The sequence below is a fragment of the Peromyscus eremicus genome, chromosome 5 (assembly GCF_949786415.1).
Source record: "Peromyscus eremicus chromosome 5, PerEre_H2_v1, whole genome shotgun sequence".
In the NCBI taxonomy this organism is placed as follows: domain Eukaryota; kingdom Metazoa; phylum Chordata; class Mammalia; order Rodentia; family Cricetidae; genus Peromyscus; species Peromyscus eremicus.
Genome location: NC_081420.1, coordinates 101,004,824 through 101,029,458, shown reverse-complemented (window position 1 = coordinate 101,029,458; position 24,635 = coordinate 101,004,824). Strand labels below are relative to the sequence as shown.

At 41.1% G+C, this 24,635-nt stretch overlaps 1 protein-coding gene across 1 annotated transcript in view; it reads left to right on the top strand.

Moving 5' to 3' along the window:
- The window catches only part of LOC131911743 (cytochrome b5 type B), a 43,383-nt gene extending 19,563 nt beyond the window's left edge, over nt 1-23,820 (top strand). The window contains exons 2-5 of the mRNA XM_059264050.1: nt 4,737-4,865; nt 5,297-5,326; nt 16,593-16,621; nt 21,282-23,820. Of these exons, the coding sequence (XP_059120033.1) occupies nt 4,737-4,865; nt 5,297-5,326; nt 16,593-16,621; nt 21,282-21,372 (279 nt within the window). The 3' untranslated portion in view covers nt 21,373-23,820. The remainder of the gene's footprint in view (nt 1-4,736; nt 4,866-5,296; nt 5,327-16,592; nt 16,622-21,281) is intronic.
- The last annotated feature ends 815 nt before the right edge of the window (nt 23,821-24,635 follow it).

Sequence of the window (24,635 nt, the reverse complement as noted above, 5' to 3'; positions counted from 1 at the left end):
GAGTTCTAGGGATTAAACTCAGTTTTTCAGGTTGCCATCAAGTGCTTTGCTGGATAAACCATCTTACTGGACCTACATCTACTTCTTGACAGAAATGTCACCCTGCCACTTCTCTGGGACATTTAATCCAGGTAGAATATCCCTGGACAACTCATATCTGTGTATCTGCCAGACGTTGCCTTTGCTGTCATTTTACAACATTGTATAAAACATCTTAGCTAGAATAACTTGGTCCTCAGTTCAGCTGAGTGATATACTTACTGTGTGTCAGCTTTGATTTTTCTGTTGATTTGATATATTCTTTTTTTAATTAATTATTTTTTTTTGTTTTGTTTTTTGAGACAGGGTTTCTCTGTGTAGCTTTGGAGTCTGTCCTAGAACTCATCTGTAGACCAGGACGGCCTTGAACTCACAGAAATCCACCTGCCTCTGCCTCCTGAATACTGGGATCAAAGGTGTGCAACCATGCCTAGCTGATTTAATATATTCTTTTTTTTTTTTTTTTTTTTCTGTTTTTTCGAGACAGGGTTTCGCTGTGTAGCTTTGTTGCCTGTCCTGGATCTCGTTCTGTAGACTAGGCTGGCCTCGAACTCACAGAGATCCGCTTGGCTCTGCCTCCCAAGTGCTGGGACCAAAGGCGTGCGCCACCACCACCACCACCACCACCACCCGGCATTGATATATTCTTTTAAAAATTTTTAAAAATTTTATTCTATGTGTGTGGGTGTTTGCATGCATGTATGTCTGTATACCGTGTGTGTCCTTGGTGCCTGAACAGGCCAGAAGAGGGCCTCCTCTTCGGATCCCCTGGAACTGGAATTATACACAGTTGTGAGCCCCCAGGTGGGTGCTGGGGACATAATCTGGGCCCTCTATTTGAGCAGCTCGTGCTTTTAACTGCTGAGCCATCTTTCCAGCCCCAATTTAATAAATTCTTAACTCTGAGGCAAGAACCTTTGTAATATAACCCCTCTTTGATTCTAAACGCACTTGAGAATATAGCAATATAGTAGAGTCATTCATTTTCCCTAGACAGTATTCAAAAATCTAGGTATGCTGAGTCTGTCCTGGCACTAGGTATTCATGCTGAAAAGAGTTGTTGTGAATAGAATTCTGACTCTTTGTTCTTCATATCAGTTGAAATGAACAGGGAAATTTTATTTGTTCATCTGTTAATGCATTTTTAGTAATGAAAATTATGAACTTTGTAAAGAAAATGATTAAAATACCAACACAAATATATTTATCCACAAAAATAGTTTATTATGCTTAAAGTTAGAACTGACTGCACATACTACTTAGTTATAACTGATAATGCTTTTCCAAAGGTTTGCCTCTATTTCTGCCTATTATTTCTAGTGTTAACAGAAGAAAAAAGTTAAAACATTTTTATGTGTCTTTGTGTGTGATGTGGGTGGGTATGTTTGCGTGTGGTGTTTGTGTGTGTGTATACATGTGTGTAGAGGCTGAGGGTGACATCAGGGGTCTTCCCTCAGTTGAAGTCAGAGCTCACTGCTAGTCTAGTTAGCCCAACTGTCTCCTGTGATCCCTTACCTCTGCCTTCCCAGCTCTGGAATTACAGGCAGGCTGCCAGGTCCACCTGGTGTTTACTTGACTTCCAGTTTTCACTTATGTGGGATAAGCAGTTTATCTACTGAACCATCTCTCAGCCTTAAGACATTTTATTTTTAATTTTTTCTGAAGCCAGGCACTTTTAGTCCCAGCACTTGGGAGGCAGAGGCAGGTGGCTCTCAGTGAGTTCAAGGATTACCTAGCAAGTTCCTGGACATTCAGGGCTGCATAGTGAGACCCTGCCTCATCGCCCCTCCCCTCCAAACAGGTATTTTTTTATATGATATTATTTTTTGTTGTTTATTTTATATGTTAGTGTTTTGCCTTCATGTATGTGTGTGTACCACAGATGTGCTTTGGTGCTTACAGAGGTCAGAAGGTATCAGATCCCCTGTAACTGGAGTTACAGATGGTTGTGAATCACCATGTGGGTGCTGAGAACTGAACCTGGGTCCTCTGCAAGAGCAACAAGGGCCCTTAACCACTGAGCCCTCTAAAACATTTTAATTTGACTTTTTCCTTGTGAATTACCAGCCACACACTTATCATTTCCTGTTTTCTCGTATCAAGGCTCAGAAAAGAATGGTCCTGCTGCATGCCCCGGCTTGTACAGCTTCGGTTTTATTCGGAGAAACTCCATTACAAACAGTAGTTACCAGGTTAAGGGCAACTTGTTTGTAATCATATTTTCTTTCTTTTTCAAAAAATTGTTTGTTTTTGAGATTGTATTTTAATCACAGCATTTCTTCTCCAAGTCCTCTCATATATTCCTCCCTGCTCTCCTTCCAACTTGTGGCCCCTCTTTTCATCAGTTGTTAGTGCAGGCATGTATGTATTTGTAGATACATACATGGTCCTGAAAACAACCTGTATGTTTGTGTGTGTGTATGTGTGTTTGTTTGTTTGTTTTCAGGGCTGACCATTTGGCACTGGACTACCAGTTGGGGTGTTCTTCCCTGGGAAGGATTACCTCTCCTCCCAGCTTTACTCAGTTGTAAGGACAGCTCTTAAGTCCTCACAGGGATCCACCTCTGCCTTCTGGGTGCTGGGGATTAAAGGTGTGTACCACCATGGCTTTTCATTTTGATACAGGTCTGACAGAGTAGCCCCAGCTGGCTGGCTTGAGTTTAGGATGCTCTCCTCAACCTCTTGTGATGATAGGATTATTGGCCTCTGCCGTCAGGCCTGGCATATCTTCTTACTGTGAAAACCTATTTGCTGGGATATGCCATAGGGGAAAATATCTTCCCAAATTTTGACTTAGAGCAAATGCAGTTCCCTATGCAGTGATTTCATTTTATCTCCAGATGAAACAGCTGATAGGTTTCAGAGGAAACAGGTGAATGGCACTCTTACTCCTGCATTAAAATAGCTTAGGTGCTGGGCTCTCCTGGGTGGAGACCTTTGAGGAGACCAAGATAGAAGCTGTTCTGACCCTTAGGGAACTAGCCAGTAAGTGATGGTGACTGGCAGGCAACTTTGAGAGGTTTTGTATTTCTCTTGAATTAATCTTTAAAACATTAATACTGCTTAAGTGGTTGTTACAAAAAGTAACTAGTTAAAAAACACTAGTATTTCAGGAATACAGGTTTGGATGTGTTAAATAATGAAAATTCCAAATTTGCTAATAAGTACATGTCTGCTGAGTATTGGAAGTCCAGACTGAATAATAGTTTAGAAAATACAGTTTTGGGATAGGTAATACTTAGTTTAAAAAACAAAAAACAAACAAACAAAAAAGCTTTAAAAGACATGGACACGGTGTTTACCTTGTGCAGCCATCAGAGTCCCTTTGACATTTCCAGGTATCTACTTTTTGTCTGTCTGTCTGTTTTGAGACAGGGCCTCTCTGCAGCCCTGGATGCCCTGGAACTCACTGTGTAGGCCAGGCTGGACTAGAATTCAGAGATCCTGCCTGCTTCTGCCTCCCAACTGCTGGGACAGAAAGTGTGCATCATTATTCCGGGCAGGTGCCAAGTTTTTAAAAATTTATTAGTTTGTGTGTGTGTACACATGGGTGTGCAAGCCACCCCAAAGCATGTATGGAGGGAAGTCAGAGGACACCTTTTGGAAGTTGGTTCTCTTCGTAGGTTCCAGGGATCAAAATCAGGTTGTCAGGCTTTCTCCTGCTGAGCCATCTCCCCAGTGCCAAGTGTCTGTAGCCATCGTGTGTAATAGCAGGAGCTGTCAAGATCAGTACTCTCACTGTTCTGTTTCCAAGTATGGACGCAACGATGTCTCAGTTTCTTTGTAACTTATAATTGTAGAATGTACTTCCCCTGCCCTACCTACTTACTTATTCTTTCTTCACTCAAAAGCAGTTTTAAACATACAGAGAAGTTGCAAGAATAACCATTCAGGAAGCAGAGGCAGGAGGAATTCATGCACATGCACACACATACACAAGAGAAAAGTTTTTTAAAAAAGAAAAGAGGCCGGGCGGTGGTGGCGCACGCCTTTAATCCCAGCACTCGGGAGGCAGAGGCAGGCGGATCTCTGTGAGTTCGAGGCCAGCCTGGTCTCCAAAGCGAGTTCCAGGAAAGGCGCAAAGCTACACAAAGAAACCCTGTCTCGAAAAACCAAAAAAAATAAAAAATAAAAAAAATAAAAAAGAAAAGAGAATAGAATGGGCAAGGGACATAGCTCAGCTGGGAGAGAGTGCTTGCCTAGCATGAGTGAGGCCCTGGGTTCAATCCTCTTCCCTCTGTCTGGCTGTAGTGGCCTCCTGCAGTCCCCAGGAAACAGGGAGAGCTGCTCTTTAAGGTCATCCTGGGTTATATATTGAGTTCCAGGTCAACCAAACTACATGAGGCCCCATCTGAACAAAGGAGTCAGGATGAAGGAGGAGGAAGAGGAAGAAGAAAGAAAAATGTAAAAAACAGAATAAAGAATTCCAGAAATTCTGGAGTTCCTGCTTGTGGTTTTCATTGTTGTTGTTTTTGTTGCAGTTTTATTGTTGACAGAGAAAATCGATTATTACCCACACTGTGCATTTGGGACCAGACTATTGTAGAAAACGGTGCTGTGTTCTTCCTGATGCCCTCACAGGCGACACACAGTTTGTTCCATTAAATGGAGAAGGGGGAGGGAAGAAGCGGGTGGAAAGAAAAAAGTAGTTTGCTTTTCAGAGAGCACTCTATTTAGCAAATGCCATTTCCTTCTAGCATCCTGGTGGGGAAGAGGTTCTGCTGGAACAAGCTGGTGCTGATGCAACGGAAAGCTTTGAAGATGTTGGCCATTCCCCTGATGCCAGGGAAATGCTAAAGCAGTACTACATAGGTGATGTCCATCCGGTAAGAACTGTCGTATAACTCAGTCACTTATGCAGAGAAAAATACTGGACAGCCACTAACAGGATGAGAGAATGAATTATTTAGAGTAGAAATTCATTCAACCTAGCCTCAAGCCTGGTTTTCTCCAGAATCATCAAGCTCCTGTGTAGCCTATAGTATCGGAAAAGCCAAGGGAACTGGTTTTTGTCTTCTATTGACTGATTTTTGTAATTACTAACACCTGTTCCTAAGATAGCGGTTTGGTTATTAACTATGGATTGTGAGTCCTTCTGTGCTTAGCATTCTAATAGGGGATCCTGATATGCTAAAGGGTGGAGCTGGGCCCCTTCTTCAGACCCTGAAATCTCTGAAGAATAGGAACTAACACATTGCTAGAGTTCATTTAGATCCATCTTCAACATTGTTCTCTCTCTCTCTCTCTTTTTAAACAGAGTGACCTTAAACCTAAAGGTAGTAACAAGGTAAGAAGTCATTACTTTGTCTTATGAGTTTCAAGTATTTCTTCCTTTCTCTTTTTTTTTAAAAAAAATTTGTTTGTTTGTTTATCTATCTATCTATCTATCTATCTATCTATCTATCTATCTATCTATCTATCTATTTATTTATTGAGACAGGGTTTCTCTGTGTAGCTTTGGCTGTCCTGGATCTCGCTCTGTAGACCAGGTTGGCCTCGAACTCACAGAGATACACCTGTCTTTGCCTCCTGAGTCCCAGGATTAAAGGCGTGCATCACAACTGCCTGGCTTTTAAAAATAATTTAAATAAGAGAAGTAGAAATGGGCTGTAGAGATGGCTCAGTAGTTAAGAACCCTGGGCCCTTCCAGAGGACCCAGGTTCAAGTCTCAGCATCTACATGGTATAGTTCATAACTGTCTATAACTTCAGTCCCAGGGGATCCAGTGTCCTCTTCTGGCTTCTGCTGACATTGCATGCATGTGATGAACAAATGATATTCGTGTAGGCAGAACACTGATACACATAAAATAAAAATAAAGGCTAAAAAAAAGAGAGAGAGCCGGAGTATGGTGGTATATGCTATGAATCCCAGCACTCGGGGAGGCAGAGGCAGGTGGATCTCTGTGAGTTCAAGTTTACTTTTATCCAAACCAAAAATCTATTTTTAAGGAATTTGGACTTTATACCTATCAGGACAAAAGAATAGCTAAATCTTAAACAGAAGGAAACATTTTAACATTTCGGTTGTGAGCTTAGCCTTTAATGGCTGAGCCATCTCCTCAGCCCAGTAGGAAGCATTTTGTTAATGCTTTGTATGCCTTATTATTTTTTTTTTTTAGATTTATTTATTTATTATGTATACAGCATGTATCCCTGCAGGCCAGAAGAGGGCACCAGATCTCATTACAGATGGTTGTGAGCCACCATGTGGTTGCTGGGAATTGAACTCAGGACCTCTGGAAGAGCAGTCAGTGCTCTTAACCTCTGAGCCATCTCTCCAGTATGCTTTATTATTAAGACTACGAAGTGTGTGTGTGTGTGTGTGTGTGTGTATTTTTTGTTTTTGTTTTTTTTTTTTTTTTTTTTTTGAGACAGGGTTTCTCTGTGTAGCTTTGGAGCCTGTCCTGGAACTCAGTCTATAGCCCAGGCTGGCCTCAAACTCACAGAGATCTACCTGGCTCTGCCTCCCGAGTGCTGGGATTAAAGGTGTGCGCCACCACCGCCGCCTGGCGAGACTCCAACGTATATTTATTGTGGTTTTGAAAGAAATTAGGTTATGGGTTCAGTTTGGGAGAAAATCTTATTCTTACTTATATAAAACATGATAAATGCTCTGATTAAATTTTTTTCTGCAAGATATCTTCTTTATCTATAAACTAGAGGCCTTTCTTTCTGTCTCTATTTCCCCAAATTAGTTTTTTTAATCCTGTATGCTCAAATTGTCCCATGCCCTTCCCAGTTTGCTCACTGATGCAGCCAAAACAAAAGATGCATTATTTGAGTATTTGAAAACCTTAATGTACTTTGCCTTATGTACCAAGAAGAAAGCTTAGAAACCTTTTCTGCCTCCCACAAGCAGGGTGGTGTCATTGCCCATGTTTTCTTCACTTTCCTGTGACTTCTGTCCTTTAGAAGGTTATTATGCTGCCCTCTGACCTCCAGGGAGAGCAGTCAAGGTGTTCCCTAGCTCCTGGTGCACACAAGAGAGACTTCCTCATTCCTCCTTCTAGATTCTCATTCTTCATTGAGCTAGGAAATAATGAACAGGTTTGGCACAGCAATTTGAACTGGACTTGGCACAAGAATTCTTTCAATTCAAGAGATTGCTTGCTTGGCAGTGTCTGCCTTCTGTTGCTCTGGAATCCAGGTGTTTTTATAAATTAACTCTTCTGTCTTGCTCCTGTGCTACTCTGAACTGTTAAATTACAAAGGCAGATGAAATGCTCTTAAACATCTGTAAGCACTGGTGGTTGCCTTTGTCTTTCCCTCCTCACACCTTACCCATTCTTCTCTCCTCTTGGGACATTAGGGTAAAATTTGAGCTAATTGTGGCCCCAACTGAACATGTTCAGAAAATGCCACTCTCAGATCATTTCATTCAAAGGATACTATATTTTTTTGAAGAAACACCTTGAATTTAGCAATCATAAAAGCACTCTTTTTTTTTTTTTTTTTTTGAGACAGGGATTCTCTGTGTAGCTTTGGAGCCTGTCCTGGATCTCGTTCTGTAGACCAGGCTGGCCTCGAACTCACAGAGATCCGCCTGGCTCTGCCTCCTGAGTGCTGGGATTAAAGGTGTGTGCCACTACTGCCCAGCGAAATCACTCTTTATGTTAAAAAATAGAAACATATTTTTGTAGTTACTGTGTCTAGAAATCTATCAATTGTTTCTTGTTGCTAGTTTTCTTTCTTGGTAATAATAAAAAACAAACAAACAAACAAACAGGCTATTAGGAACCTTTGTGGGGAGTGGACAGCAGTGTTCTAGAAATTCTGGTGCTTGTATCAACCTAAATTGAGATCCCCTGGAATGAACATGAAAATACAAATCAAAAGCCGGGCAGTGGTGGCGCACGCCTTTAATCCCAGCACTTGGGAGGCAGAGCCAGGCAGATCTCTGTGAGTTCGAGGCCAGCCTGGGCTACAGAGTAAGTTCCAGGACAGGCTCCAAAGCTACACAGAGAGACCCTGTCTTGAAAAACCAAAAAAAAAAAAAAAAAAAAGAAGAAAGAAAAAAAAAATACAAATCAAGTGTTCATTTCCTGGTCTTTGACTATTCCTGTTCAGAATCTGTGCAGTTGCTGGATTTGTATTTTGACTAGCCTAGGTGATAGGAAGGAAGCCAAGCACCACACTTTCTACTGAACGCTGTGCCTGTCATTGCTTTTGAAAAGAGACTGATTAGCTGACATCAAACTGATAGGCCTTGGACTTTTTGTTGTTGCTGTTCCATGCAAGAAGTATAGAAAAAGCCTCTGCTGGGCGGTGGTGACTCACAACTTTAATCCCAGCACTCAGGAGGCAGAGCCGGGTAGATCTCTGTGAGTTCGAGGCCAGCCTGGTCTACAGAGTGAGATCCAGGACAGACTCCAAAGCTACACAGAGAAACCCTGTCTCAAAAAACAAAAAAAAAAAAAGAAAAAAAGAAAAGAAAGAAAGAAAGAAAGAAAGAAAAAAGAAAAAGCCTCCTCGGCTTGCCAAGTGTTCTGATAATTTAGAACTACAACTGTAGTGTAGCCCCATCCTAGGTTAGGGAGGGACCGAAAGCTGGGCTTTCAAGCCTGTTTTTCTACAGCTCCTTGTTCCCAGGGGATCTGTCTCCATTAGGATGATTCTGGCTGTTTGTTTCCAGTCAGGCTGTCTGTTACTCTTCAGGCAAATTAGGCAAAGAAAGCCTTTTGGAAAAATTTCAAGAATACCTACCAGGTTTTCATAGAATTATATTCCGAACTGATTTTCTTTTCCAGAAAGAAATTCTTGATCCCTCGGTTTATTTCTGTGCTTGGTGTTACCAAAAAGGCTGAGAAGCAATCTGGTTTCTCACAGGTTGAAACTTCTATCCTTTTTTATCTTTGGTTTATCTTTTTTTTTTTATCTTTTTTAACTTTTTTATCTCTGGTTTAACATTCACCATCAAGAAGTGGAAGGAAAGCTCATTTTATTAATTAGTTTCTTTTCTTGTGATTCAGGGTTTCTGAATCTGTAAGAAATGTTTTTTTTTTTTTTTAAGCTTCATTAAGCAGAGCCTTAAGCTTTATAGGGTGGGGTTTAGTTTACATTCTCCTTTTCCTTCTGTGGCATCGCTTCTCTCCACCTTCATAGAGCGGCTCCGCTCTTCCTGTGGAGTGGGGGAGCAAGACAGAAGCAGACATGCTCACTGTCTCTGTTTGGGAGTGTAAGTCAGTTTCCATGCCCACGTCTTCGTCGTTTGCTTGTTAGTCAAGGTCTGTCATATCTGCTAAGGATGACCTTGACCTTCTGACCCTCCTGCCTTCCTTCTGGAGTCACTATGCCCAGTCTTTCTTTCCCAATTCTTTTAGAAGCAGCTTTTCATGTTACTTTTACTATGGCATAGGTAAATAAGTGGTCATGGTCACTATTGTTTATTTGTAGATTCATAATACCCTCGTTGATAGCCTAGATATACTATGATATAAAAATTTTAAAGATTTGTAATTTATAAATCTGACAACGATATCACAGTTTCGTTTTTTGTTTTTGAGATCTGGAACTCAAAGAGATCTGCCTGCCTCTGCCTCTATAGTTGTAAGATAAAAGGTGTGCCATGATGCCTGGATTTAGTCAGTAATAACTATTTAGAATTAAAAAACATTTGGTGGTGGCGCATACCTTTAATCCCAGCACCAGGAAGCAGAGGCAGGTGGATCTCCGTGAGTTTAAGGACAGCCTGGTCTACAAACCGAGTTCCAGGACAGTCAGGGCTACACAGAGAAACCCTGTCTGGAAAAACAAACAAACAAACAAAACAAACAGACAAAATTTGTCCTTTGGGATATGGTGATGCCAAAGGTCACATGGTGAGACTCTTGTCTTCAAAAATAAAAAAATAAAAAATAAAATACTTTGTCTTGATAGTTGGGGTGACGAGAGTCAGTACTTCAAACCCTCCCTAGCCACGCAGCAGGTGTGGCTACAGGAGAGCCTGTTTCAGAAAAGCTCTTTACTCTTCCGTAGGGACAAGGAGTAACTGCTGTGGTCAAGGGCTTCTACTGGGCTATGACGTTGCTCCCTGTAGTTTGTCAGACACTTACGGTCCTTGGAAATTGAGCGTAATATGTCATGGCCAGTCACTCTTGAAAAACAAAATACAGTTGTTTTCTGAGCAGTGCCAGAGATCAATGCCTTCTATGAAGTTCTAGAAACAAAATGAGGTATGAGAAGAGCCAGGCAATGTCTTTTCATACTTTCCAAATAGAATTGGTGGGTCACATTTTTCCCCTTAGAGGTCCAAATAAGGGCGATACCTGGGATGGTCTCAAACTCACCATATAGCAGATGATGACCTTGAATTTGTCATCCTCTCCATCACCTCCTAAGTTCTGGGATCATTTGTGTGGGCCACCACATCTTGTTAATATGGTATCGATCAAACCCAGGGCTTCATATGCGCTAGGCAGCCACTCTACCAGCCTTTTCTAGTGATGTGCTATGTACTGTCGCAGCGGGCTCTTTTTTTTTGAGACAGTTTCTCAGTATGGATCCTATAGTAAGTTCTCAAGAGAATCTAGACATTTGTATTAGGGAGTGTTTCTTGTTTTTAAATTTTGTCATGTCAACAGAGAAGTGTTTTTATATACAACTAGACTGACTACAGGGACAGATACTTTGTGAAGCAGTAATTATTGAACTGTATTTTCATCTAGAAAAATTGTTTGAGACTGAAGAGGTGGCTCAGCAGATAAGAATGCATGCTGCTCTTTCAGAGGACTGAAGTTCAATTCTCAGTATCCATATTAGGTAGCTCAACAGCCTAAGGGACCCTATACCCTCCTTTACCCTCACATACATACTCACACATAGACATAATGTACTCATAATCACCAGTAATAACAAAGTTTTTGTTGAAAAAGAAATCATTTTCAGTAAAAGCATGAAGGCTGTCCCCAAGATTATATACTACACAACCTTATGTAATTGGGTCTATAAAATATTTAAATCTTAAGTCTTCTGTCCTCTAACTTTTTAAATGGTAATGTGCACCTAATAATAAATTCAAGGCGGGCAGTGGTGACTCACACCTTTAATACGAGCACTCAGGAGGCAGAGCCAGGAGGATCTCTGTAGGTTCGAGGCCAGCCTGGTCTACAGAGTGAGAGCCAGGACAGGCACCAAAACAACACAGAGAAACCCTGTCTGGAAAAAACAAAAGAAAAAGAAAAAGAAAACATTAGAGAATACACACTTAAGGAATGTGGTAAACTTCATCACCAGAACATAAAGGTAGTAAAGAAAGAGCCAAATTTATGATTATGAAGCATTAAAATAGAGATAGGGTATCATCAGCTAATCACAGATTATACTTAGGCTTTCAAAAGTATAAATAACAGATGCATAACATGTATAAGGAGCTTGTGATTCATTCCTAAACTGTATTTGCTATTCAAAGAGGATTCCAAGTATTTAAAACTTAAGCCTCAACACATCTTCAATAAATCTAACAGTAGTTCCCTAGCTTTTTACTTGCTCACTATAGCATTTCTGTGGCCACTGACTTAAGAAAAACAAGTCAGGAACTTTTTATTTAAAACAATACTGGAAAAGACTCTCTCCCAGAATTAGACCATGGCCCCTATATCACAATGTACTACTATATAAATTTTATTTTTGTTTGTTTTTGTTAGGTTTTGCTGTGTAGCCCTAGTATCCTGGAACTCATTCTGTAGAGCAGACTAGCCTCAAACTCAGAAATCCACCTGCCTCTGCCCCTCCTCCACTGACCCCAACATCCTTGTCCATGACTGCAGACAGACATTTCTCCTTCTCATTTTCACAGTGTTTATTGAGAAAATATCTGGGAAAACATTCTTTTGTGGAGCTAGTGAAAGAGAAAGAGATGGGCGTGTGGTAGTAGTGCTTCAGTCTCTCTAGACATGAGAGAGCGTTGTTTCTTCTGCTGCTGATCTTAAAGGTCTTGCTAAAATGCCTTGGCTCAGAACATTGTGCTGGAGTAATGATTTTAGAATTTAAGTTCCTCTGAATTTTCACTCTACAATGAAGCTGAGTTAGCCCTGAGCTAGAAATACTATATATAGTTCAGTTTGGGCAGATTTATAAAAAGTCTGTTTGGGACTGGAGAGATGGCACAGTGGTTAGAGCACTAGCTGTTCTTTCAGAGGACTGGGGTTCAGTTCCCAGAACCAGTGTGGCAGCTTACAACTGTCTGGTAATTCTCGTTTGAGAGGATCCAGCGCTCTCTTCTGGTTTCCGTGGGCATTGCACCCATGTTGTGTACATATATATATGCAGGCACACACTCATACACATAAGATAAACAAAAGACCATCGCAGTAGTTTACTTGGTGTGCTAGATAGAGTTTTTGTTTTTTGTTTGTTTGTTGGTTGGTTAGTTGGTTTTTGAGACAGGATTTCTCTGTGGAACACTCCTGGCTATCCTGGAACTCACTCTGTAGACCAGTCTGGCCTTGAACTCAGAGATCCACCTCCTCTGCCTCCCAAGTGCTGAGATTAAAGGTGTGCACCACCACTACCTGGCCTGTGCTGGATAGTTTTATGTCAAGTTGGCACAAGCTAAAGTCATCTGAGAGAAGGGAACCTCAATTAGGAAAATACCTCCATAGGATGTAGGGCATTTTCTTAATTGGTGATTGATGGGCCCAGCCCATTGTGGGTGGTGCCATCCCTGGGCTAGTGGTCCTGGGTTCTCTATGTAAGCAGGCTGAGTAAGCCATGAGGAGCAAGCCAGTAAGCAGCACTCCTCCATGGCCTCTGCATCAGCTTCTGCCTCTAGTTCCTGCCCTGTGTGAGTTCCTGCCCTCATTGCTTTTGATGATGAACTGTTATATGGAATTGTGAGTGACGTAAACCCTTTCCTCTTCACGTTGCTTTTGGTCATGGTATTTCATCACCACAATAGTAACCTTAACCAAAACACTTGAGCATAAAATATTTCCTTTTACCCTACAAATCCCATCTTTAGTATTATTGTTCATAAAAATATACTTATTTTACTTATTGGTTTTATGAGGAATTAAACCCTTAATACCTTGTGCTTTAGGACTGAGTTTTGTTTTAAATTTTGTGTGTTGTATTTGTGTATGTTTTGTGGATATGTGCACGCAGGTGCATGAGCTCAGGTCTTCATGCAGCAGGCAGTTTACTGACTAAGCCATAGCCTCAGGGCAGGAACCAGTTTTATTTGAGCAGGCAGTCTATTTTGATTTGTTTTTGAGACAGGGTCTCGAGTAGCCCATACTGGCCATGGGCTCTTAATCCCCCTGCCTCTACCTCCCAAGTGCTGTAATTACAGGTGTGCCATCATGCTCAGCCAAGCAGTTAATTTTTATTATTAATAATATTGGGCTAAAATAGCTGGGCAGTGGTGGCACACACCTTTAATCCCAGCACTTGGGAGGCAGAGGCGTGCAGATATCCGTGAGTTCGAGGCCAGCCTGGGCTACAGAGTGAGTTCCAGGAAAGGTGCCAAAGCTACACAGAGAAACCCTGTCTCAAAAAAACAAAAAACAAAACAAAAAAAACAACAAAAAATATATGCTAAAATAATAGCAGACTCAGATTTTGTTTTGCAAGTATATTCCTTGAAAAATAAAGAAGCATGCATATTGCTTATGTGGTAGGGCTTCTGCTGGAAGAACTTAGGATTTGATCTGATCTCTCATAACTGAAATCTTAGTTTCCATATGAAAGGTAGAGAGCACTAACATCTGGGTATGGACTTACCCAGCCAGATGTGCCTGAATACCAAAAGAATAAACTACATTTATCTGTAGCCTGTAGGAATTTCACTTAAGTGTAATTAGACTCAGCAGAGTTTTGCTGTGGAAGTAAGGGTTGTGGGAAGTGTGTGAGAAGGCAAGAAAGTTACTTTATTTTTTTCTTCTTAGTTTTATAAAATTGAGGAAGAACTGAATAACAAAAGCAAAGCTAAACTAAACTTAGGTGGCTTCTTTCCAAACTGGCTGGAGGACTTGGCTGTTAATAGCTGTGCCTTATGTATCTCTTTTACTATTTCTGACTAAAAAGGAGGGCCACAGCTGAGCCTTTACTCTGTTGTCAGGGTCCTGAAAAAAATGAATGATTTCTCTTTCCATTCCTCCAGTGTGGTAGGCAAGTTTTTCTTTTCTTTTTTTCTCCCCTCCAGGAATGGATTGTTCTTAAAGCAGGGGTATTTTAATGCTATTTAGTTATTAAACATGACATTTTACATTATTTCTTGTTTGTTAGAAATGATTACTATCTCAGCATATTATAGGCTTAGCACTATCTATATTCTTTCTCCCTTCTTTTTTTTTTTTTAAAGATTTATTTATTTATTATGTATATAGAGGAGGGTGCCAGATCTCATTACAGATGGTTGTGAGCAACCATGTGGTGCTGGGAATTGAACTCAGGACCTCTGGAAGAGCAATCGGTTCTCTTAACCTCTGAGCCATCTCTCCAGCCCTCTTTCTCCCTTCTTATAATGTAGTCCAGGGCTCACTGTAGTTAGCACATATTCAGAACTTTGGTTGTGAAGAGTATAAAAGGTTTGAAATGTAGAGGTTCCCTCTGTGTGTTTTCAGGATTGAAATATGTGTTAATCTGTATGACCGTGCTTTTAGTTCATTCATTTACAAATGCACTATACAACAATAATTGCAATCAATTTTATAACAATTTGATCACTGTGAAAAGGAACCATGGCCAGGTAGTGGTGGCGCACGCCTTTAATCCCAGCACTCCGAAGGCAGAGCCAGGTGAATTTCTGTGAGTTTGAGGCCAGCCTGGTCTACAGAGTGAGTTCCAGGACAGGCACTAAAACTACACAGAGAAACCTTGTCTCACAAACAAAACAAAACAAAACAGAAAAGGAACCATGGACCTATTACCAGCCATATTCCATTTACCTTCCAACCCCTCTTGTCCAGCCTAAGGCAACTGCTGACGTCCTGTTTCAATTCATTGTCCATGTAAATGGACTTATATAATAAATGGCCTTTTGTGTCTGCCCTTTATCACTTAGCATAGCATAATGTTTTGAAGGTTCATCCATGTTGTTGCATACATCAGTAAGTAATTACTTTTTATTCCCAAAATGTATTTATTTATTTTATGTGTCTGGGTGTTTTGTTTGCATGCATGTCAGTGCACCATGTGTACCTGGTGCTTGTGGAGGCCAGAAGAGGGCATCAGATTCTTTTTTTTTTTTTTTTTTTTTTTTTTGGTTTTTCAAGACAGGGTTTCTCTGTGTATCTTTGCGCCTTTCATGGAACTCACTTGGTAGCCCAGGCTGGCCTCGAACTCACAGAGATCCGCCTGGCTCTGCCTCCCGAGTGCTGGGATTAAAGGCGTGCGCCACCACCGCCCGGCTGAGGGCATCAGATTCTTATGGGACTGCAGTTACAGACAGTTGTAAGCCACTATGTGGGTGCTGGGAATTGAACCCAAGTCCTCCGGAAGAGCAGCCATTGCTCTTAACTGCTGAATCATCTCTCCATCCTCCAAAATCTAATTTTTAAGATTATTTGGATCAAGTTATCGTGATGCACACTTGGAATCTCAGCACTTAGGAGGGCAAAGCAGAAGGGTCTTGAGTTTAAGGCTAGCCTGGACTATGCAGAGTGAATCTATATTTAAAAAAAAAAAAAGATTCATTTAGTATTTTTTTTCCCCTTTAACTGCTCTTCCCCTTTTCATTGTTAAATAATCCCAGGTTGGAGAAACGGCTCAGTAGTTAAGAGCATTGCTTGCTCTTGCAGAAGACCCAGGTTCTATTCCCAGGAACCATATGGAGGTTTTCAAATGTTTGTAACACCAGTTCCAGGATGTCCAACACCTGCTTCTGGTGCACATACACACATGCAAGCAAACACTTAACACATAACATTAAATAAATCTTAAAAACAACAACAACAACAAAAAGGTTAAATAATCCCCAAAGTCCCTAGTTTCAATTTTAAAAAGTAAGCTAGGTCATTTCTATAAGCTGTGTAGTAGTCTGCATGTCCAAGAACATTTGACAGTTGATAGTTTTGCAAGAGAAGAGATTTGAGGACTTTTTAAAATGTTTTCAGAATTTGTGATCTTAGCTATGCTGTGGTAAGCCCAGTTAAATAGGACTGTCATTATGACCCAAAATATTGGTCCATTTCAATAGACTTGTTTTGTTTTGAGACAGGGTTTCTCTGCATAGCCCTGGCTGTCCCTGGAACTCACTCTGTAGACCAGGCTGGCCTTGAACTCACAGAGATCCACCTGCCTCTGCCTCCTGAGTGCTGAGATTAAAGGTGTGTCACACCATCACCCAGCCATTTCAATAGACTTCTATCAATGATATTTTTACATGTAAAAAGCTTAGGTCATTTCTATGTTCTCTTTAGTAATTATTCACTAAGAAATACCAATGTATTATTAGAAATAGAAGACTTTAAGCCTATTACCTAGAGGCTATAGGCATCAAACGTGTGAAGGAAATTCTGTTATTATCTACAGTTTATCTAGATATCCAAGAAGACTTACATGCACTGTACTAATGTTCTCTTTCTGTTATTTTTGAACATGTGACTTCTTCAGGATCCTTCGAAGAGCAGTACGTGCAAAAGGTTAGTATCTCCCTATGGAGTTCCTTACACTCTGCATAATGTTTGGCAAGAGGTTCTTTTTAAGTGTACGTTTGGGGCTGGGGAGATGGCTCAGCAGCAAAGAGCACTGGCTGTTTTTCTAGAGGACCTGGGTTTGAGTCCCAGCACCTACATGGTGGCTCACAGCCATCTCTAATTCCAGCTCAGGGGGTGGGGGTGGGATCTGATGCCCTCTTCTGGCCTGTGGACATTAGGCATGCACATTATACAGACAGATATGTAGGCAAAGTATCTATATGCATAAAATTTAAAAAGAAAAACCAAAGCAAAGAATTTCTATGCAGATACAGGCAGCAGTAGTTCGTTTTGGGGAGGGAAGGGTATTAATTATTTTAAAAATAGGATGTGAAGTTGGGAGGGAGACAGGGTGGAAACTCTGAGCAGTGGTCCTCCATCTCCTAACGCTGCGACCCTCTAGTACAGCTCCTCATGCTGTGGTGACCGCACCATACAGTTATTTTTTATTTTTTATTTTTTGTTTTTTTCGAGACAGGGTTTCTCTGTAGCTTTGGAGCCTGTCCTGGACTAGCTCTGTAGACCAGGCTGGCCTCGAACTCACAGAGATCTGCCTGCCTCTGCCTCCCGAGTGCTGAGATTACAGGCGTGCGCCACCACCGCCTGGCTTCCATACAGTTATTTTTGTTGCTACTTCATAACTGTAATTTTCCTGCTGTTGTGAAACATAATGTAAATATCTGTTTTCTGATAGTCTTAAGTGACCCCTGTGAAAGGGTCATTCAACCCCCAAAGGGGTTGCAACTGACAGTGGAGAACCCTTGCCCTTGAGAGTTGGAGGGGGTAGTAGTGGAAGGACATCACCAAAATATAACATATGAATGTATGAAATTTTCAAAGATCAATGTTGTTTTTAAAAGAATTATTATACAAAATACATAAAGAATATTGCAAATAAAGTTTTAAAAATATCCCAATAGAATATGCAAAAAGATTTGCATTTAAATACTTTACACGGAGTTGGGGATTTAGCTCAGTGGTAGAGCGCTTGCCTAGCAAGCACAAGGCCCTGGGTTCGGTCCTCAGCTCCAGAAAAAGAAAATAAATAAATAAATAAATAAATAAATAAATAAATAAATAAATAAATACTTTACACAAATAGAGGCATGTGGAAAAAGGTTTGGTGTCATATCACTAAAATCTATCTCATACCTAGTATGTGGGCAAAAACTAGAGTTCCTACACATAAGAAGACTTGCTTATTAGGAAGGGAGTTACCAAGACTCTTAATCCCTCTTCTGGGAGCATTCACTTTGAGAACATTTTGGCAGTGTCTAGTAAATAACTTTTGACCTAACAATTCCATTTCTACGGAAGCTACAATAGAAACATGTCACAAATCAGAGCATAGTGTGCCTGCCTTATAGTCCCAGCTACTGGGAGGATTGTTTGACCCAGAAGTTTTGAGACCAACCTTGCCAACATAGTAAGACTATCATCCAAAAGAAAGGTGCACGGAAACAGATACATGAATATTTATAGCTGGGGCTGGAGAGACGACTCCGTGGTAAAGAGCATTGTCTGCTCCTGGGGAGGACCCAGGGTTGCTTCCAGCACCCTCATGGCAGTGCACTGTCAGCTCTAGAACTCCAGTTTTGGGGGATCTGACACCTTCTGACCTTTGAGAGTGCCAGGAACTCATGTGGTGCACATACATATAATCAGTCAAAACACCCATATGCATAAACTAAATAAATTATAAAAAATTTTTAAAAAATGTCAGGTGTGGTGACACACACCTTTAATCCCAGAGTTTGAGAGGAGAGGCAGGTGAATGTTTGTCAATTCAAGATTAGCCTGGTCTACATAGTGAACTCCAGGCCAGCCAAAAAAAAGATATTTATAGCAACATTACTCAAGGCATTCAAACACTGGAAAAACTTCAAATATCTATTGAACGAGTAATAAAATGAACTCTAATATAGTCATATGGTAAAATAATGCTGAATAATAAAAATTAACAGATCACAATTATTTGCAGTAACCTAGATGAATCTCCAGAAAAAAATGCTGTCTCTGGCACAAAATTATTATTGGTGCTCAGTCTCTTTGAGTCCAGTGGAAAAGCAATTCTTGTTTGTCTTCACACTTAAACAGTAGCAAAAGTGATGTGAGACTTGGTGGCAAGTCTTCTCTTTGTACTGGAGAATTTTTCTTCAGGGTTTTCTTGGGGCCCTCTCTTTGGACTCTAGTCTTTCGCAGTTGCTCTTCAGAAAGCCTCAATTACTTAAGGGTTCCCGTGTTCCACAGTCTCTGCTGTGCATGCTGTCTTGGCCTTCTAAGCAAAGCTGCCTGCCTGTTATTCTCATTTGTTGGGAGTAACTTGCCACTGTGCTTCTGTGTGCACTGTGCTAGATGTGTTTAGGCAAAGAGAATAATTTTGTTAACAATCTCAGCTGGCTTTATTTGTTTGGAACTTTTTTATACCAAGATTGGATATGTCTTAAATAGAGGGGCAGCCAAATCATTTGGGTCACAAAAAGCCTCACAGCTTAAGTCTGGCAGAGCTCTAATAAGCTCTAGTAAAGAATTGTTTTAAGGGGGCTGGAAAGATGATTCAGCAATTAAGAGCACTTGCTACTCTTCTGGAGGACCTAGGTTCAGTTCCCTATACCCACATGGCAGCTCACAACCGTCTGTAACTCCAGTTCCAGAGGATCTGACACCTTCTGGTCTCCTCAGGCACAGGGCATGCAACTGTATAGAGACTTACATACAAACCAAACACCCATACACTACACACACACACACACACACACACACACACACACACACACACAGAATAAGAATTGTTTTAAGGAGAGTGGTGTCTGCTCTGAAACTCCTAAAGGAAGTCACCTGCAGTACTTCTCATGGCATTGCTACTTGCTTAACTTCTTTTAGAACAACCCGTGTACTCTGTATATCCTCAGTACTGTCCAAAATTAAAACTAGACATTAAGGGGTTAGAGAGATGGCTCAGTAGTTAAGAGCAGTTGCTGCTCTTGCATAAGATCTGGGTTTGGTCCCCAGCAGCCACATGGTGGCTCAAAACCATCCACAACTCTAGTTCCAGGGAGATCTGATGCCCTCTTTTGACCTCTGAGGGTACCACAAACCCACATGGTGCATATACATTCATACAGGGAAAACACTCACAGATATAAAATAAATAATAAATCTTAAAAAAACAAACAAATAAAACTAGACATTGAGAGCCTGGCCACCTGACTCCCATTAGCAGCTTCTTACTTGGGATGCAGTAATAGGATAGATAATATTAATATCTATATGGGGTCTGGCCTCTAGCACCATACACATAAAAATTAATATTGCAATGTAATAATTTGTAAAAAAAATCACAAAGGCAAATTTTAATATCTATAGCCTCATAACCCAGAAATAACCAGTATGTCTTGATAGAAACACCTAGAAAGGTATTTATGTATATCTAGTTGTTGTTTTCTTTTTAAACACCAGAGCAACTGTGAACTTTTTTTCTAATATTTGTGTGTATCTGCATGCATGTGTGTGCATGGGAATGCAGATTTCATCCTCAGGAACACTGTCTCCGAGACATGGCCTCTCATTGTCCTAGAGCTCACTAGTTAGGCTAGACTGGCACATACCAGGGATCTGCCCATCTTTATCTCCCCAGCACTGAACTTTCAAGCATAGGCACTGTTCCCTGAAGTTTTACTTGAGTTCTGGGGATCACACTCAAGTCCTTAACTTACTGTCTCCTGCTCCTCAAACTCTTGATCTTCCTGCCTCAGCACCCAAATGCTGGGATTATGGGGTATGTGTGTGTGTGTGTGTGTGTTTCTTTTTTTGTTCTGTTTGTTTGTTTGTTTGTTTGTTTGACAGCATCTTGATACATAGCTGGGGTTGGGCTGGCATTTACAATGTAGCCTAGGCTAGCCTTTAAGTTGCAGCAATTCTCCTGCCTCAACTTCCAGAGTGCTGGGTTTGCAGGCATGTACCACTGTGTATCTGTTTTGATAGCATACTATGCATTCTCTTCTTGTGTTCTGGTGCTAGTGTTCAAACCCAGGGCCTTCTTCATGGTAGGCAAGCATCTATCACTGAGCTACAGTCTTTTTTTTGTTGTTGTTGTTGTTTGTTTGTTTGTTTGTTTGTTTTGAGTGGAGTGTCACTCTGTGGCCTTGAACACTCAGAGATTTACTTGCTTTTGTCTCCAGAGTGCTGGGGTTAAATGGGTACACGACCTCTCCCTACAAGTTAAATCTTTTTTATTTTTTTACATCCTTTTTAAAAGGAAGGCTTTAGGGCCCTGCAAGATGGCTCAGCAAGTAAAGACACCTGCCGAGTCTGGTAGCTGAGGTTCCCACATGGTAGGAGAGAACCATTCCCACATGTTGCCCTCTGAGCTCCACATGCACATCACACCATGCCTGAGCACATCTGTGCACAGGCACAGATAAATGGAGAGTTGTGGTTTTTGTTTGTTTTCCTTTCAAATACTGCATGGTAAAAGTTGAAGAGAAAATCAAGGTAAATCAAATCAAGATTCCTGTCTCATGAGTTTTAAAACATAGGTGCTGAAAAACATTCTGTTGTTTGGATAAAATAGTCTTAACTTCATTGCTTTTTCTTCCTGCTCCAGTTGCTGGGCATATTGGATTCTCCCCGTCGTGGGCGCTATTCTTGTAGGTTTCCTGTATCGTCACTTCACGAGCGACAGCAAATCCTCCTGAGGAGACCGTGATGAAGTGTGGGAGCGCATGCTCCAGGGAGTGAGAAGTAGAGACTGACTTTGGAGGCTGCAGCAATGCTCCCTCCTTGAATCCTGCCAGTTCCCCCACTTGAAGCCAAGATGGTTGACCAGATGTCTATCCTCCTTCGATCTAAGACCTGGGTCCTTTGCCAGCCAGAGCCTGATGCCCAGAGCAGCTACTCACATTGTGTCCTTGCCAGGGTTTCTTCTCACTGGCTTCCACTTGTTCCCTTCATTTCAAGAGTTAATACTGATGATTAGCGTTCCTATGTTGTATTGACATGGCCTTTGGGGACAAGATATGATTTCTGATACTTTGAATTTGCATTAGATATATTTAAGGGAACAGTACTCTAGTTTTGAATCTTTTCCTGTTTTTCTTTTACGTAAATTTATTTTTTTAATTCTGATTTAATTTTGTCATTTATCATAAGGGGTTTAATTCATGAAGTTAAGATGTGTCTCTCTTAGTTAAAACATAGCTGCCAATTATCTTATTTATGATTATTAAAAGTAAGGGGCCTGAAAGATAGATCTTAGGGTAAAAGCAGTTGCCACAAAGCCTGATGACCTGAGTTTCATTCCCTGGACCCACATGGTAAAAGGAGAGAATCAGTTCCCAAAAGTTGTTTTCTGACCTCCACATGGATGCTGTGGCCCTAGTGTACATGCACAGGTACACACTTTTAGACATAACACACACAGGCACAGGCCACACACACATTAAACAAATGTAATTTAAAAATATATACAAAAATAAAAATAAAAATTAAAAAAAAAAAGGACTATGTGGTTTTCTCCCTCCCAGATAGTGTAGCTGATGGCACTTCCCGTCCCTAAGTCCAGCCCCTTTCTTCCCAAGAGTACTTTACAAAACTCTGCATCCCTTTGTTTCTTAGGTGTAAAAGAGCTGAAGAAAGGGACCAGTGAGTTAAGATGAATTCAGAATAATCTCTTTTAAAAAGGGAACAAAACACCGCTTACAGGACAGCAGTTTAAAGAAGCGAGCGACTTGCTCTCTCTGCCCAACACCAGTTTCTGATGGTCTTCCACCCTGGCTGTCTTTACTGGGGAAAGATGAGTGTTACCATGGAGCTTCCCTAAAGCCTGGGATTATGTCTGTGGGGCTTCACGGAAGGCTCTTGCTGTTTTTCTGTTTACCCATGAACAAAGTTTTGATTCCCTGTTTTACCAAAGTAAGAGACTCAAATTTGGCCTTATCTCGGTAAAATAACTTACATATAAATGTCTTTGTCGGGGCATGCCGCTTCAGATCGGGAGACTTGCCAAGAGACTTCTGTTCTCGTCTGTGGTTTACCTCCATGGCTCCAACTTGGTGTCTTGTTCTACTTTTCTTTTGAGGATTATTATGATAAGTCTGGAAGCTTTTCCCCCCCTCCCTTGGATGTGAATTTCATTGGAAAGTAGTTAATCATTTAAAATCACTGTTTCTCATTGGCCCAGGCATTTTCCTGGCATCTTTGACTTCATTCTTTTCCCCGTGGCGGTACCTGACAGTTTTCCAGCTGTTTTTTACCCATTAGCCAAGATTTTCCAGCACATCCTTTGTTCATTACCAGTCTGCTTCTGGGCTGTTGTCACATCCAGCAGGAAGCCATTCAATTCTAGAAGGACCAGAGATGCTGGGAAGTGTCTCCTGCCTCCCTTCCAGCTTGCCAGGGGCTTGACAGGACAGGAAACTGCACATTAAACCAGTCTGCCATGCAAACTATTTAAGAAAAAGTTCAGCCCAGGACTTCTATCCTGTGATTTAGCAGTTGAATGAATTCAGAATTCATCAAAATAGCATTAGCCTTTTCCTTGCATACTTGGATATGATATTTTAGAGTAACTTCTAGATGACTTTCATATATCAGGGATACAGACTTAAACTTTCTCTTTAGAGATGTCTGTGATATGATAGATTGAAAGAGTCGTCATTCTGTAACAAGTGTCGTGACTGAGTACGCCTCCACTTAAAGGCGAGGAAGGCTTGTGTGCAGTGAGGCCTGGAGTCCACTTCTGTGCTAGCCAGGCTACATGGAAAGAACAGAGGCACACAGAGGTACAGGAATGTTCAAGCTGACACTAAGCCTGAAGATTCACAACTTGGATCAGTTGTGAATATGTTGGCAATCGGCTTTACATCCAGTGAAAAACTTCTGGTTATAGGAAATGTTAAGAACTGTTTTTGGCTGGGCAGTGGTGGTGCACACCTTTAATCCCAGCACTTGTGAGGCAGAGGCAGGAGGATCTCTGAGTTCAAGGCCAGCTTGGTCTACAGAGCAAGTTCCAGGACAGCCAGAACTATATAGAGAGACCTTGTTTCAACACACCCCACAAAAAAGAACTGTATTTTTTAAGTAAAATTGGTGTTTTGATATTTCTATGGTAAACATCAATACAAAAATCGTGTTTTTCTGTTTCACATCTGTGTCCTTTCCCTGCTTTTATCTGACCTTGTTTCTTTACTGAGAGCCAGAAGGAAAAGATTTTCATACTTTTGTCTTTGCCATTTATGAAATCCATCTAATACTCAGGGCTTCTTTTGAACCACTGATAATGTGATGTCATTTTATATTATAAAAAAAGTTGCTTTTTTTTTTTTTTTTTTTGGCCAGGCATGGTGGTGCATGACTTCATTCCCAGTGCTTGGAGGCAGAGGCAGACAGTTCTTTAGTTTTAGGCCAGCCTGGTCTACATAGCAAGCTTCAGGCCAGCCAAAGCTACATAGTGAGACTCTCAAAACAAAACCACAAAACCCCTTTTAGGTCTGTCCGCTATAATTCTGTTGCCTACATAAACAGCTAGGGGAGGAGGGAGGTCTTAGCTGAGAGTTTAAGGCTTTTCCTAAACAAAGCAATACAGCATGTGCAGCAAATGCATTCAGAAAGACTGAACTTGTTAAAGAAGCCTTGACATTTGTGGGTCATGCAGAATGTCCCTGTTGGCTGACAGTACCCCCAACTTGTGGGGTGTTTGGTGGTTTATTCTTGAAGAGGCCTGCTGCCACCAAACACAAAAGAGGGAATTTGTGCTACTGCGACACAAGGTGTTACTGCCCATTCTCTTAAAGTTCCTACCTGGCCCTGGGAGCTGGTTTTCCTTTCCAAGTGACTGCATGTTTGGAAAGAAAGCAATGGGGCGCAGTTTATGGGCTGTGTGTTTACAACTCCTTGTGTGATTACTTATGCAGAGACGAGTCTGTCTGTCCAAAGCTATCATTTGAGCTATAGACTCTTT